The sequence below is a fragment of the Dunckerocampus dactyliophorus genome, chromosome 6 (genome assembly GCF_027744805.1).
Source record: "Dunckerocampus dactyliophorus isolate RoL2022-P2 chromosome 6, RoL_Ddac_1.1, whole genome shotgun sequence".
Lineage (NCBI taxonomy): Eukaryota > Metazoa > Chordata > Actinopteri > Syngnathiformes > Syngnathidae > Dunckerocampus > Dunckerocampus dactyliophorus.
The window spans coordinates 19,579,641-19,597,077 of NC_072824.1; the positions used below are offsets into that span (position 1 = coordinate 19,579,641).

General features: G+C 40.1%; 1 protein-coding gene across 1 annotated transcript; it reads right to left on the reverse strand.

Moving 5' to 3' along the window:
* Window positions 1-1,720: 1,720 nt before the first annotated feature.
* LOC129182881 (ATP-sensitive inward rectifier potassium channel 12-like) lies at window positions 1,721-15,005 on the reverse strand. The gene is made up of 3 exons (XM_054779504.1): window positions 14,788-15,005; window positions 9,151-9,329; window positions 1,721-7,482 (listed from the first exon to the last, which is right to left on the reverse strand). The coding sequence occupies exons 2-3, from the start codon at window positions 9,240-9,242 to the stop codon at window positions 5,862-5,864; spliced, it is 1,713 nt and encodes a 570-aa protein (XP_054635479.1). The 5' UTR covers window positions 9,243-9,329; window positions 14,788-15,005; the 3' UTR covers window positions 1,721-5,861.
* Between the last annotated feature and the right edge of the window lie 2,432 nt (window positions 15,006-17,437).

Genomic DNA, 17,437 nt, shown 5'->3' on the forward strand with positions numbered 1-17,437 from the left:
CATTAAAAGATATATATTAAAGATATACATTAAAAATATATATTTGTATTTTCCTTGCTCTAGATTTACAATGCTGAAATGACTGACATTTAGCCAACTGGTGTTTGTGGACAAATGAATATGAAGGTTGTAGATATGTATTTTTGTCTGTGATGATGGTGAGAAGAACAATTTGCTGGGTAAAAGATAATGTCTTTTTTGTTGTAAATGGGTCAATGTTGTACAGTAAGCATGAAATAAACCAAGGTCGAGGGACTTGTTAGTAAGATAGTGTTGTGTTGGTTTATGCATGCCAGCTAATAAGAGCATTAGCTTGCTAACACAGTAATATTATTTCGTGCTAATGTTAGCTAACCAGCTGTTTGCATTGTGTGTGTGCGTGGCACGCAGCTAGGTGCTATGTTAGCATCGTTGCTAACACTTGCTATGCTAGCTCCAGTCGAGCAAGATTTCCTCCTGCTGTCAGTTCTTACTGTGGTATATTCTGCAGATTTTAATGGTTAGTGAAGTTATAATTGATGACTGATGTGTATATTTAACTGGATAGTGTCAAAGTTAGTGAAATAACCCGCTGTATGTACATGACTGGCATAACTCTAATGCTGAGATGCAACAATTTTTTAAAATAATTTTATTTGCTTTCGAGTGAAGCCAGTTTTTACACTCCTTTATGTTACCTTTTTAAATAAGACTTATGTCAAAGTGTGCCGTTCAAATTATTTTCAGTATGCAGTGAATAACAATAACCATCTCATCTATGTGTGTTATTCACCAAAAGGTGCACTATTTCATTTCCTTTTTTTAAAAAAATTATTTTTAGATGTTAGCTCGATATGATTTGGCTTCCGTTGTTGTTGTCATTGTTTAATGCCACTCTCTGGTCTCTCTCTTTTTAGGTTGTCCTCAGAGAGGCAACCTTGAAGAGTTCATGGTCCATTTGGACATTAAGGTCAATTTTTGGGCGAGTAGTGTAGTATGCAGAGGGGGATGCTGTAGTACCATCCACAAGTAGATTTGTGCTTGCTATATGTTGCATAGCCACTGCATTTTGAATTATTCAACAATGTTCTACTGTATAGCTATCAGGTTGCTAGAGGCCCGAAACAACAAAGGCAGTACAGTTCTATGGTTCTTCCCTGGTGGGGCCGCGTGTGTCCTGCTGCTGTTGGAATACTTTAAGGAGCCAAGATGACAATCATGCTCAAGATTGATAAAATTGTAAATTATGTAAACTGTAAATTATTAAACATACAAATACTCTAGACTTTTGAATTATATTCCGGCATTCCAGAAGAGTTAATCATGTTGATGTGTGCTATCATGTGTTTGCACTTTACAGCTGCGTGCTAAAGTTGCTGATGTGCAGACTACAGTGGAGCTACCAAGTCACCTTGCTTGGTTGTCCAAGGTACTCTTGATGTCTGGATTTCATGTGTTGATATTTCCACAGTAGCTGCCAGAATTAAATCATACACTCCCTTTGATGAAAGAATGGTCTGAAAAAGAACATCATACCAACAGTAAACATTTCAAATTGTTTTTGGGAGGGAGAGACCTTGTGTTGAGGTGAGAATAAAACATTTGTCAGTGCAGTACCAGGATGTGGCGGACCCTAATGGCTGGGTTTGCCTCAGGCCCCCAAATGACTAAATACACCCCCGGGAGGAGCCGATCCCGTAAGAAAGTGTGCTGTGCAAACTGAGGAAAGACAAATCAAATGTAACAGTAAATAATGTTTTTAATGGTGTTTTATCATACAAAACAACACAATTGTGCTTGTATCTACTGATAAAAGTAATAATAAAGTGCATTTTCCTCCTCTGTACAGCACATGTTTATATTGAACTGTTTGGGTCTTGATTCAGGATATTTGTTCCGTAATATGACAATTTTCCAACAATATTAGCTGTCAACAATATTTGATTCTGTCAAATCAAACTGTCCACTTCGGAAGCAACACAGATTGACAATCAATTTCACATGCTATTGTGCAAATGGACTCGACAGCAGGTGGACAGCAATACACCCCAATAATAAGAAGAATAATACATTTTTCCACTGATCATTTTTGTGTGATTTTGTTGTCCGCACATTCAACTATGTAAAGATCAAACTATTTAATAAGAAGATTTCATTCATTCGGGTCCAGGATGTGTTATTTTAGTGTTCCCTTTATTTTGTTGAGCTGTGTATATTATTGTACAGATATATTTCAGCAAACATTACGGTATAACTTATCAAGGGACAAGACTATAGAAATGAAACTTAGATATACTATAGAGCAGTGATTCTCAAATAGTCGAGCGTGCCCCCCTGGGAAGGGGGCGCAAGAGGCAGAAGGCAGTATACTGTATAATGAAATAATTACATTTCTTCAAGGTTGGTAGGTCAAGTGTATTTAATCAGGCTTGAATAATACTGTTGCCAGCAACACATATAGTGGTTTGTACGGATAAGCAAATAAAAACTCAAGTACTACAGGTTCTCAATTGTATTTCGAAAAAAAAGGGGGGCTGAGAAAAATAGCAGTATATACTCTCCACCGAAAATCTGTAAATGACTCAACACGCAGCCATTGTTGTTTAAATACTTAGCAACACAAGTGACTACCATGCGTCTTGTCAACAGCCCACATGGTGGTGGTAGTGTCATGATGTGGGGGTGCATGAATGCTGCTGGCACTGGGGAGCTGGGGAGTTCTATGAGGGAAACATAATTCCAACATGTACTGTGATACTGTATCCAGACGCAGACCGTGAGCCCCTTCCTTGAGAGTTTTCCAACATAAGGAGCCCAAACGCACGGTGCCTTGCTGAGGAAGGTGAAGGAGTGGCCAAGTACTGTATATCTCCAGACCCGAATCCAATTGAGCACCCATGTGGGTAAGTTGTGGAACGGATTGATTAAGAACCTCAAACGATGCACTCATATGAGCGATTTCAAGAAACAGTACAAGCAGTTTATGTTTATAAAGTGCAAGGGAGAAGACACCTGAACCACTGTGCACATACTGTACGTACAATGCTGTGTCTAACCAGTCTTATACATTGACAACTAACTCTTCATTTATGGTGAGTACATTGTCTGTACTCGCTCATCATCAAACTGTGTCTCGGTCAACTATTTCATCAGCTATTATCAATTTTTTTTACCATTACAAAGTCGGTTGTACATTGCAAATGTATTGCAGCTGATGTGAAACAGATGAGTTTCACATGCGGACACGCGGAATTGTATTATGTGATGTGCTCCAGTGTAATTTGTGTGCATGTTCAACCATTACCGTTACCATTGCCATGGGGGAAGGAAGGTGGAGCAGCACAAAATGTTTAACATCCACTAGCTTCACCAGTGATGAGGAGCGGAAAAGGATTCCAGTGACAAACTGCAGCTCTGGTGAAATTCATGCCCAAGAGGATTTAGGCAGTGCTAGAAAACAATATTGTTCACACTAAATATTGACACTTGTGGACTCCGAGCTATTACAATAATGGCTTTGTGTTGACTCATTTTCAGAGGACAATACATATACTGCTAATCGATACTGCTATACCAAGCTGTACACTGACTACTCTAAAGTTACATTTTTATAACTTTGTCCCTTGAGAAAATATGAAATGTGTAGGGCGTACTCACTTTCATGAGATACTGTATAATCTTTTTTCTGATGTTAAAAGTAAATTCAAAAGTAAGGACAGAACCATTCATGTTTACACAAAAATATATATATATTTGTTTTCACTTGTCCCGTTCAGGAGCTAAGTCATGCAATATGGGTGAACTGTATGATTGTTTTGCCAGAAGAGCTTTGCTTTACAACAGGTAAATCTGGTATACTCCTCCTTAGTCCGCTAAACTTTACCTCTCATTTTCGTATTTTTGTTACGCTTTTTATAATGGTGTGGTTTACTGTGACAGATTATGGTTGACATGGATTTTTTTTAGCATGTGAAAAAGGAACGGGAAACTTTAGAAACCCATCATGTGATTTGGACCAGCACCCTACAATTAAATACAGTTGTGTGAAAAAGTGTTTGCCCCCTTCCTGATTTCTTATTTTTTTGCATGTTTGTCACACTTAACTCTTCCGGATTATCAAACAAATGGTTGTGTTGTCAGTGACAACACAACTGAGCACAAAATGCAGTTTTTAAATGAAACTTTTTATTATTAAGGGAGGAAAAAAATCCAAACCTACATGGCCCTGTATGAAAAAGTTAACATTAAAACATAAAGGCTCGTCTCAATTTTGCCTGAAAACATCTTGGTGATCCCCAAGGCCTTTGGGAAAATACTCTGTGGTCTGACGAGACAAAAGTTGAACTTTTTGGAAGGTGTGTGTCCCATTACATCTGGTATAAAAGTAACGCCACATTTCAGAAAAAGAACTAGAGTCCTACGCAGAACACACAACCTCATCAAGGACAGCACACATCCACAACACTCATTATTCACACTCCTACCGTCAGGCAGACGCTACAGGAGTTTGAAGTCCAGGACCACAAGGCTGACAAACAGCTTTTACCCACAGGCCATCAGGTTCCTCAACGAAGCACTCGCACACGCCGCACGCAACACACGCACACACTCATAGCACTTTATTTATTTATTTATTTATTTGTATTATTTACTTGTATTAATGTCTCTTCTGTTGTTGTTGCTTAATTTATTGGTATATATGTTTATGTGTTTATGTTTCTTATGTTCTTATTCTTTCATTTGTTTTCTTTCTTTCCTTGGGAGAATGAACAGAATAAGATTTTCATTGCATGGTATAACTGCTGTTTTACTATGCACATGACAATAAAACTCTCTTGATCTCTTGATCTTGATATGGTGGTGGTAGTGTGATGGTCTAGGGCTGTTTTGCTGCTTCAGGACCTGGAAGCCTTTCTGTGATAAATGGAAACATGAATTCTGCTGTCTACCAAAAAATCCTGAAGGAGAATGCCCGGCCACCTGTCTATGACCTCAGGCTGAAACCAACTTGGGTTCTCTAGCAGGTCAATGATCCAAAACACACCAGCAAGTTCACCTCTGAATGGCTGAAGAAAAACAAAATGAAGACTTTGGAGTGACCTCAAATTCCTGACCTGAATCCTATTGAGAAGCTGTGGCATTACCTTAAAAAGGTGGTTCATGCTGGAAAACCCTCCAATGTGGCTGAATTACAACAATTCTGCAAAGATGAGTGGACCAAAATTCCACCACAGCGCTGTAAGAGACTCACTGTAAGTTATCGTAAACGCTTGATTGCAGTTGTTGCTGCTAAGGGAGGCCCAACCAGTTATTTGGTTTGGGGGCAATCACTTTTTCCACACAGGGTCATGAAGGTTTGGATTTTTTTTCTCCCTTAATAATAAAATGTTTCATTTAAAAACTGGATTTTGTGTCCAGTTGTGTTGTCATTGACTAATATTTCAATTTGTTAGATAAGCTGAAACATTTAAGTGTGACAAACATGCAAAATGATAATAAATCAGGAAGAGGGCAATCACGTTTTCACACCACTGTATGTTCCTAATAGCATGTGCATTATCTGTATCTGATGTTGTCATCAGACTGAAATGAAAGCATACTATATTTACAAAGTGCGATCAAGAACAAAAGTTTGATTTTCTCGTACATCATTCAGTTACAGCGAATAAAACACAAAGGTTTGTGAACGTTTGTCATTGGAGATAAAGCAAAAGTAGTTATTGCAATGATGCGTAAAATAATTTACAATTCCTAAAATCAGAACCAGTTCTTAGCTAAAGCCAAGACATGGGTTTGTGACAGAGCAGCATAAACTCTCCTTCCTTCTTGAATATTTAATTCCACACAAGTTCAACGAACTTGGAACAAAGAAAGGACTGGCTTCAGACTCCAGACTCTCGACTGATGTATAAAGGTAGACTGGGCTGCAGTTTGTCTAGGCTGATCTGGTTATCGGTGTCTAGCACGCAAAGCATCTCAACCATCTGCTCCTTTACAAATGTCTCCTTGAGGCCAAAGTGAAATTCATTTTGCAACTTTGCCTCTTCCATGCTTCCTGCCTCTCCTTTCTCCTCCTCGTCATCATCCCCGCAGCAGAGCGCTACCTCGTTTTCGTAGCAGAAGGCGCTCGGAGAGTGAAGGCCCAGGAGGTGGCCGGCCGCCCTTGGAACAAACGGTGATGGCGACCTGGAGAAACTTGATGTAGAAGACGAGGGTGGACACCCGCGACCTGCCTTCTGGCTGAGCTCCCTGGCACTGCACTGAGGCGTTGATGGCACTTCGTATGTCTTGTGGAAGCGAGAGTAGTCGACGTGGTAGCGGCTCCCCTTCTCAAAAACCACCGGCTCAAAGCGGTGACCCCACAGGATCTCCTTGGCTAAGTAGGAGCTACGCGCCTGAGTGGTCATTGCCGTGGCCTCCACCATTCCCTCCAGGATGACCACAATCTCAAAGTCTTCCTTCTGCAGGTCGATGCTGGTCAGATCATACAAGGGACTGCTCTTGTTGATCTCGTGGACCACCACCAGCGGCGACACTAAAAATAGTCGGTCCAGGCCGTCGTCATAACCAACGTCAATGTCTGTTTGCTCCAAAGGCAGATACTCGCCCTCTGCAGTCACTTTGGGCTTAATGAGCTGAGCACGCACATGTGCCTCCACGATGTGGCTCTTGCGCATGTTTCCCAGGCGCCACATGAGGCACAGCTTCCCGTCTCGTAATGCAATGACAGCGTGATGTGAGAAGAGCAAGGTCTGAGCCCGCTTCTTGGGCCGCACCATCTTGGCCATGATGGTACCAATCATGAAGGAGTCAATAATACAGCCCACGATGGACTGTACCACCACGGTCACCACAGCCACAGGGCACTCTTCCGTGACACACCGAAAACCGTATCCAATGGTAGTTTGGGTTTCTATGGAAAAGAGGAATGCCCCGATAAAGCCCTGGATGTGCAGGATACATGGCCTCCATTTGTCCTGGCCTTCTTCTGCCTTGCTCTGAGAGTCTCCTTCCTGCATGGGGGCATGAAGGTCAAAGTCTCCATGAGCTAGTGCTACTCCCCAGAAGACCAGACCGAAAAACAGCCAAGACAAAAGGAAGGTGGTGGTGAAGATGAGCAGCAGGTAGCGCCAGCGTATATCCACACAGGTGGTGAAAATATCAGCTAGGTATCTGCGTTGTTTATCCTCCATGTTATCAAAGACCACATTACACTGCCCGTTCTTCTTCACAAACCGACTGCGGAGGCGACCCGTGCCCAGGTCGACGTCGACATGTCGACATTGTGGCGAAGTGCGGCAGCTGTTGTGGACCGTGGAGTCGTCCGTTGGTCTCGGAGACAAAGCCCCTTGTCCTTCATCCCCTAGATATTTTACCACTCCTTCATCCTCGGCCTGCATGAAGGACGCCGTCAGGGTCTGCTGCGTCAGTGGACTGTGGCCGTTATGGAGGCCCAAGGCTGAGATCTTTAGGGCATCTTCGTCTGTGGAAACAATGCTGTATCTGGAAAACAGGAGATTGTTTCCTTGTCAACACTGAATTTTTTTTTTAATATTGTCCAAAGTTTCTATTGAGTGTCCACATCTGTTTGCTAGTTGTCTACAACACAAACACAAACTCATGAGTGTGGCTAAAAATACAAGGACAAATAACTGCAATTAGTATAAAACGCAACTTTTTTCGGATTGATGACTCTATAACAGGGGTGGGCAAAGTTTCTGACTAATGGACCACATTGAGTTAACAAAACTGGCGAGGGGGCCAGACTATATATTTGAGACATGCACACTATTTTCCAACCATCCATCCATTTTCTATGGCGCTTTTCCTCATTAGGGTCACGGGGGTATGCTGGAGCCTATCCCAGCTGACTTTGGGCGACAGGCGGGGTACACCCTTGACTGGTCGCCAGCTAATCGCAGGGCACATATAAACAAACACTCACATTCAGTTTAGACATTTAGAGTCGGGAATTAACCTAACATGCATGTTTTTGGAATGTGGGAGGAAACCTGAGTACCCGGAGAAAACCCACGCACAGGGAGAACATGCAAACTCCACACAGAAATGCCCAACGGAGATTCAAACGCAGGTCTTCCCAATCTCCTGACTGTGACTGTGTGGCCAACATGCTAACCACTAGACCACTGTGCGGCCCGCACACTATTCTACGCATGTAATTCTAAAAGTCCACCTGGAATTATTTGTCTTATTTTATCTGTAAAAGTGTCATTCTGTGTCTAAGGGCCCCACTGCCAGGCACCGAGACAAAGAGACTGTATGACTGACAAAAGGGCTCACTCCGTTCAGGCCGTTGTTTTATAGAACACACGCACCAAGGTGCTGAAACCAATGCACAGAGTGTACCCTTTTGCCGCATGTTTGGACACGAGTGATGAAGAAAACAGACACACATGCAAATGTCAATATACTGAGGCAGGCAAAATGATCAATTAATTTATTATCAATTTAATTCATTCTATGATTAATGAATTTATTTATTATCATCCTTGGCCTAGTGCCCATGAGAACGTTTTTTTCGCAGAAGAAATGCCAAAATACAGCTTTGCCATTTGCCAAACATTGGAGCAAAACAGGATTACCGATGTAAAGTGTGAATCATGCATTTGTTGGTTAGTTAGGAGGATTGTGTAAAAAAAAACTACATAACTGGTATGTAGAGGGATGGCATAAGGAGTAAAGGTGAGGTTCCAAATGTGAGGTGGAACAAATATAATACAATTGAAGTAAATGTAGGTCAGTGCTTCTGGCATTTTTTAGGCCAGCAGAGAAGGCCTTGTTGGTCCTGACTGCACACCACTGAAAGAACTAATATCAAGATAAAGTTGAGTCTGAAGTACTTAAATTTCTCTTTTATCTGTACTTGTCTGCTTGCACTGGAGTCAAATGGAGTAGTGACACACTAGATTCAGCAGATGGAGCTGTGGTGAAAAGTCTACAACGTGTCAGTTTATCTGTAATGCACATTGCTGGACATATGATTTTCTTGACCACACGAGTCAGATGAAAATATTTAGGCATCACACATCACACATCACAGCATCACACATGATGTTAGGCATCTCTCAATACATTTTTGCAAAGAACCTAAATAAGGTTCAGTCATACAATTTCTGAAGTGGTTTACTAAGGTCTATGAGTCCTACCTACCTGTTGACTCGCACCGCTCCCATGGCAATGGTGATCATCAGTCTGTGTCTGCAGGGGCAGTAATGTAGGTTGGGACGGGCAGTTCCAACCATGAAAGTACTTTTGCTGGACTGGGATGGAATATGAGCTCAGGTCTGTCTTGCATTTGTTAATAACAGCGTCTTCTCTTGACACATTTTCTGTGAACAAGCAAACAAACAAAAAAGATAATTTAATGCGCAACATTCAATTCCTTACAATTCCTCAGAAGATCACTTTTCCAAAGCAAATAATTATTAGTGTGATATAACATCTAACATTTCAACTTCATTTTCAGTTTTGAAATTTCAAAGCTTTTCGATGTGTCCTAATCCTCCTGCACAATATTCTGATGTGGGATGTGTTTAATTCTATTTTTTAAATGTGCTGTAGGCCAATAAAAAACAAGCTGCTGGTCACAAAAGGCCCCCAAGGCAGACTTTGGATACCCCTGTTGTAAAACAAATATCTTCCACACCTAACCCTCTTATCATGGCCACTTTGAATTTGTGGTCAAATAAAGTGTTTATGTGGTGTGATTTTCAAGAAATCGAATGGTTGTTTGTCTATATGTGTCTTGAGAATGGCTGGCGACCAGTCCAGGGTGTACCCTGCCACTCGCTCAAAGACAGGTGGGGATAGGCTCCAGCATACCCGCAACCTTAGAGAGAACAAGTGGTAATGAATGGATGTCTTTCTCAGAAATGCCAAAAATAAAGCATGATTTGAGACACATCTTGCCTTCTCTGAATGCATGAGGCAGACAGTTTTGTGTAATTGAGCAGATTCTTTCTAGTGGTTTGCCTTTGGAAGCTTCAAGCAAACCAAGGGTGGAAAACCAAACGGGTACTGGTGGGGACAGAGATCTAACAACTTGAATGAGTGGTAATCTACTGTTAGAGGAACAATTGATTTGCTGGTTGGCCTGATGACAAGGTTGCAGGGTGATTCCGCTTGGCTTATTATGTCAGAACCAACAGAACCAAAAACATGGAGTTGCATAACTGATAGCGGGTCAATCGCATGCAATCCTAAAGGGTATTGGTGGTTTGTGAATCAGTTTCACACGAGTTAGTGCATTAAAGCAAGGAACTAATGGATGGTTTTGGGAATATTTTCGACAACTGCATTTTAAAAGCCTTTGTTCGATACTGATGCGGCAACAGCAATAAAGAGGCTCTGACACACACAAAACCCTATAAAGAGTCACATGTATAAATCTTGATGGGATTTGGTGTCATGTAATGTGTGTGACGCTCCCAGACTTCTTTCCCTGTTGCACCACGCACAGATGTCAACAACTGGCCGCTGATTGGCCAGATCCAGAGTGATTTTCAACTGGATAATCCCTGTAAAGGGAGGATGACGTCAACATGAAGTCACGCGCATCTGGAAGAAATTGTCTTCCAACCTTTTTCTTACCGATGTCTTAAACACGTCCAGTCAATATGCTCGCAAAGCTCAGGCAGGATCAGTGAAGTCCTAAATCAGCTGCTTGGCTGACGGTCACAGTGTGTCATTGCTAGTTCAGTTCTGATCAATTGTTTTCTTTTATGTAACTAGGATCCTTTTCAAATTGGAACGCCCCAGCCATATCCCAATATGAAAAAATGGACTGAAAAATTTAGGATTGGCACTTTATTGATCTGTCTTTCAATTTCTTTTCATTTAAGATATATATATATATATATATATATATATATATATATATATATATATATATATATATATATATATATATATATATAACCATATCAGTTAAGATGTTTTCTTACACACATTCATTCAAGTCATTGCAAGGCCTCTGATTTCTTGGAGTTGTCAGCTTCCTTTACATCAAAATCAAAAGATGCGAGGGGCCACTTTCATATTCTTGTGTATGTTTACATTTTGTAAAAAGGCTAAACAAATATTTTATTTATTATCTTTAATGTAATATTATTTTAATAGTAATAATCCATCCATCCATTTTCTATGCCGCTTATCTTCACTAGGGTCGCAAATAGGCTGAAACCTATCCCAGCTGACTTTGGGTGAGAGGTGGGGTACACCCTGGACTGGTCGCCAGCCAATGGCAGGGCACATATAAACAAACAACCATTCAATCTCACATTCATACCTATGGACAATTTAGAGTCGCCACTTAACCTAACTTGCATGTTTTTGGAATGTGGGAGGAAACCCGAGTACTTGGAGAAAACTATCATAAAATTGTCATGATAAAATATTATTGTTATATATTATTATATTTAAAGACAAAGCTGTGTGTTATTGTTAGTTATTAGCAGCAACATATCGGCTTCTTCTCTTTAGATTTAGCCTTTTTCCCATTTTTGCTGGGTTTTTTTTGGTTTAATTTTATTTCTACAATATGCTGCGGGCCAATGAAAAACAACCTGCGGGCTGCAAATGGCTCCCAGGCTACACTTTGGACACCACTGCTTTGCATTATTTCTCCTCTCTTACAGTAGGAGCTAAATATTTATCAATTAATTCCGTTTAACAGATAGCTTTTTGGACATGCAAAACTGTGAACTGTATTATGTGATGTGCTACTGTTTGACTTATATGCATGTTCAAGATGAATTAAAACCATGAACCATGAACCATGAGCTAATGTTGGCTAAGTAGATGTAAAAATCTGTACTTTTTTCAAGCTGCTGCGCCTCCCCTGAAGTTTTGTGGCCTGAGCTCACACTTGCACATGCTATTACAGTATAACCCATCAAATATCCCACTTGAGGTTCAATTGCATGACAGCCGCATAAAAAAGTTCACATTTTGTCTGTCTGTGATCATAATTTGAATATTTATGAAAAATTTAAGTTATTAACTTGCTAAAGTATCAGTACGTATTTGGCTGTTGTCTCTGCAGATTGGATCCCTTGGTGGAGGCTACCCATAATTAGTGGTTGATCATCTCTGCTGTATTGTACAGTACGTTTCCATAGCAACGTTTTTCTTCCCTCGATAAGGGTAAATGCGTGTGTTGCAAGTGTGTTTGTGTATTTTATATTACTGGAAAACACTCATCGGGCACTTCAACTGGTACACTTTCAAAAATCTAATGAGATACTGCCCATTTGACAGGCAAATGTTCAGTTTTGATTGCTACTATGAGAAAGGAGTTCATTTAACAACATCTTTATTATTGTGGTTGTAGTTTTCAGTGGTGCAGAACCGCACTGCATCATTGTAATATTCCGATGATCTTTTTACATGAGGAGCAAAATGTTAGCTCTTAGTATGATGCAGTGCAGCATTACAACACAAACCCACCTCTCAGTGTCTGAGAAACAGAGCACTGAATAAGCAAACCATCCCAACATAAGAGAACGTGCATCTCAGTGCATAAATCGACGTCCACGAAGATTCATCAAGAGAAGAGCCCTCCTGCTTGACGGCAGCCTTATTCAAATATGTCAGGGAAACCAAACTGACATTTACAACATAATCCTACACAAGGCAGAGGATGGAGGAAGACCTGGTCAAATACCAGATTACTCTGCCTCTTAATCTCTCAGTCCAACCAACAATATAAAAGGTGGTTGCTTGCGAGACCCAGTCTGAACCCTTTAGTGTAATCAGAAATCTATTCATTAGTGAGTGGAGGGATTAACAATAAGAGAAGAATCCATGGTCGTGGAAGAGTCTTGAAGAGAAAAGTGAGAGTTATACAGGAATGAGGCTTTCCACATTGGGCAGAAGTGTGAGCGGGAAAAAAGAATAGAGATTAAGATGAAGAGATTATGACATCAGGGGATGTTACTATATCTAATGGTATTTACTTGAAAAAAGAGAATGAAAGTGTAAAAAACAATGTGTTCAAAAGGAAGATGAAATACAGAGTAGGTTTGTGTTGTAGTATTTTAAGCAACTTTGCCTCTTTAAAGGTTCACCGAGTACCCAACACTACATACTATAAATGAATAAAAACCACTAAATACATTCAAAATTAAAACACATGTATAAATGTGTGTGTATACAGTACATAAACATGTATGTAAGAAATATATATTGAGAAAAAAAACTTAAACCACCCACGTAATGCTGTATTTTACTTATTAAAAGAACAAAACAATGTTCACTTCCTTCTTTATATCCCCACTGTACTACAAACCATTAAAAAAATATGAAAACTAAAAGGGTGACAATTTTAACACAGGAAGTGAACAAATGTTTGAAAAAAGCCTTTATGTAAAAATGTAAAGACAAATTATTTTAAGTGTGAAAATGTAAAAAAAGAGGATGTGAATGAATTATCCTTAAATGCTGAGACATGGAGAAGGGGTAGGATTAAAATAAGATCTGCTTCTACCAACTCCTTTACATCCTTTTCGTACTATTAGTATAGGTACAGTACATCACATTAACCGTAAAATACAGTAGCTAGCTGTACAATAGCTAGCCAGATTTATATATTTACAGTTTTTTCATCTCCAAGAGAAATTCTGAGAAATATGCAGTGAATTTGTGACTTTGACAGCAGTTTGAACTATTTTACTTAGTATATGTATGCCAGTATATGTATGCCACTTAAAAATTTGAAAAATATTTTGACTTATATAATAATTATACTTTTAAAAAATTATATAAATATAATATAAACATATTTGCTAAAACATTTGCTAAAACATATAAACATATTTGCTAACTTCAGTGGGTGAAAAATGATATCATATGAAAAATCATATGCTTCACTATGAGGAAGTAGAACTTTCCCAATCAAGCAGGAAAACACACACACACACAAACACACACACACGTATATATATATATATATATATATATATATATATATATATATATGTATATATATATACAAACAAAATATGATCTATATTTTACTTAAATATATTACATTTACACAACTAAAATTGCCTTTAAATGTACTTCAATAATGAACTATGGTTGAAATTGTTATGGGTATTGTAGTGGTATATATTTTTTAAATGTACATATTTATTTGTCTTGGCAAAAAAAAAAAATCTGCTTTAGTGTGGGCCTCTCAATTTAAAAGCTTATGATAAAATGTCTCATTAAAGCAATTCAACATAGCTTTCAAATGAAAGTTTCCACCAATAGCTACAATCAATGGCACAAGTTATGATGGGGCAGTTTGCAGACCAAGCAGCATGTGTGACGTGTGTGGGCCTGATTGAGGCCACAGGAGCTGTCCAGTGCTGAAAGATCGATGAACAGCCTGCAGGAACAATCGACAGGCGGGATTGAGAGGGTTGGGGTGGGCCGCAGAGCATCCTCTTCTCTTGCCTAAACTCGAAAAATGATTTTTGGCCATTCAGATATTTTTGTCTCTCTGTTTACTCTCCCCACATGTTTTACAGTCGACTTACTCAGCCACATGAACGTTTTGCACGACTATTGATCCACTCGTTTCTGCGAGTCTGGCAGATGAGTCTGGCAAATATTGCTTGAGCTTCTCTCAAAAGTTGGTCATATATTTGCATTTGAACAAAAAGAAAGCTACAGTACAGGCAGGAAGCAAAAACATTCCTTTAATCATCATAATCACATTCATTTCATCTAGCTTATAACTTACTTGGTAATTACAATGTTGCTCAAGTACTGAATAATCACAAAATAAAAAGTGACACTCACCTTGGCGTTCTTGGAGAGTGAATCATTTGAAGACAGAACTTTCTTTCATCCTGAGTCGGGGCACCGTCCTCTTCTTGTGTCTCTGTAATATTTCACGTCCTTTTGTGTTCATTACCTTGCACAAACTTGTAAACGTCTCCACTCTGAGCTGTGTCTCGTTGCTCCATAATGCTGATGAGTGCCACCCGCTGCTGCCTCACTTGTGCATCCCCCTCAATCTCTGCCTGTATGTGTGCGCGCGCGCGCGTGTTTCTGATGGTGAGAGAGAGAAAGAGAGAGAGCTCTGATTATCTCCCTATTTATATATGCCATTGTTTTCTGTCTTTGTGTCTTTTAGACTTAAACTCACTCAAACGTGCGCTGACATCCAAATAATACAATTATAACAGAAATGTCTCAAAATTGTTCCAATTATCTTTGGGAATAACTGGCGCTAGCATGTATTTTTAATTTTAAGGTAGTTCGTAGGACAAAAGCATTATGATAGAGCATATTGTGAATTGCATGCATGTGCACAGGCACGCCATATTGAAGTGGCTTAGGTAAATAAAGTGGCGTTAACGCCTAACACTGCAAAAGAAAAAGATTCAATTAGGAGGTCAAAAACGGATCATTTTGGCCATTCAGATATTTCCCCTGTGGTCTTTCCTTATTCCATGACCCTTTGTTACTCTTATTTAAATCACAAACGTTTTGACTTTTCCAGCCATGAATTCTTCTTCACAGTTGGCAGAGCTGATATCAAAGGATCAAAAACCTATTGGGAACATGAGCTGGGATGAGACCGTCGTGAGACAGGTTTGTAGTAATAGTAATCTTGCAACATGGCAGTGATGTCACCTGGCTATAGTCTCATGGTGGTGTCAGGTCCCCAAGCCGACCTCACATGCAGAACTGTGCCAAGCGGAGTGATTAAGTTATTTGAGAGTCATTATGTGATGCCTAAACACATGTTATATAATGGTTATTTGTGGCAGCAATTACCAGAGTCTTAATTGTGAACCTTAGTTTGGGACATGCAGTCTGCAGCGGGGTGAGACATCCTGCCAAGGATGTGTCCAAAACCATCACAAATAATATCACTTACTGTGGAAAAAAAAGCCTCATATCAGTTATAGTCACCATAGCTGTATTTTATTTTGGTTTTCACTTGTTTGAGCTATTATTGTAAATCAGACAAAACTCTTTAGTTTCCATGGGAACCGTAACTTTGCCTTTCTAGTGCATATAAATACACACGCTCTCCCGCCATGCTGTTTATTTTTGAAACCGCTTTCTTTTTAGTTTGATTCGACAACAGGTGGGTGTTGCAATGCCTAGTGCCGGGAAGTGTGGGTTGAGGTCAGAGGTTCACCCGAGTGGGCTCACAAAAGGAATGAGTGGGCTGAAATTAACTTGCAGTCCAAGGAACACTATGTAGCAAGTTTGAATGATAAAAAAAAGATGTGACTCTTGTGTAGTAGCTTGATGATTCACACACACGTGTTATGTGCAGTCAGGCAGAGATCCCAATATGCAGAGCCAGACACAATCCAGGTAAAAATAATATCTTTAATCTTGTAGAACAGGAACCAAGTAACAAACAAATAGCAAAAACTTCTGAGTCCAAACTGAGGTAGAACGGTGCAACTAAGGTAGTAAAACAAAAAGGCACCGTGGAAAAAGGAAACAACTCACTGATGAGCAGACGGCGTCACAGGAGGCAAGGAGCACGTGGAACAGACTTTGAAAGGACACAGCAATCTTAAGGCAAAGAGCACAGGAGCAAACAAACTGGTGTATCACAGGCAGCATGCAAACCAGTAGTACAATCCCACGTCCTCCTCCTGCAGCCATGTGGCTTAAGAGCCCTTGATGACCAAGTGGCTACAGGTGTGCCTCGTGGCGCCGCCCACTCAAGGAGTGAAGGGATCTACAGAGAAGCACACAGGTCAAAAGGTGACAACACCAAAATGAAACAAACCTAACAACACGTACAGTGGTGTGAAAGTGTTTGCCCCCTTACTGATTTATTTATTTTTTGCATGTTTGTCACGCTTCAACGTTTCAGATCATCAAACAAATTTAAATATGAACCAATGACAACACAACTGAACACAAAATGCAGTTTTTAAATGAAACCTTTTATTACGAAGGGAGTAAAAAAACAAACCTACATGGCCCTATGATTGCCCCCTAAACCAAATAACTGGTTGGGCCACCCTTAGCAAACAACAACTGCAATCAAGTGTTTGCAATAACTTACAGTGAGTCTCTTACAGTGCTGTGGAGGAATTTTGGCCCATTCCTCTTTGCAGAATTGTTGTAATTCAGCCACATTGGAGGGTTTCTGAGCGTAACCGCCTTGTTAGGGGCATGCCACAGCATCTCAATAGGATTCAGGTCAAGACTTTGACTAGGCCACTTCAAAGTCTTCATTTTGCTTTTCTTCAGACGTTCAGAGGTGGACATGCTGGTGTGTTTTGGATCATTGTCCTGCTGCAGAACCCAAGTTGGTTTCAGCTTGAGGTCATGAACAGATGGCTGGACATTCTCCTTCAAGAATTTTTGGTAGACAGCAGAATTCATGGTTTCAAGTCTTCCAGGTCCTGAAGCAGCAAAACAGCCCCAGACCATCACACTACCACCACCATATTTAACTCTTGGTCTT

Bases quoted from the DNA above. Each gene is read 5' to 3' on its own strand.
- LOC129182881 (XM_054779504.1), bottom strand. From the start codon at position 9,242: ATGGTTGGAACTGCCCGTCCCAACCTACATTACTGCCCCTGCAGACAC. The intron at 7,483-9,150 runs GTAGGTAGGACT...CCTGTTTTCCAG, and splicing joins GGAGCGGTGCGAGTCAACAG to ATACAGCATTGTTTCCACAG.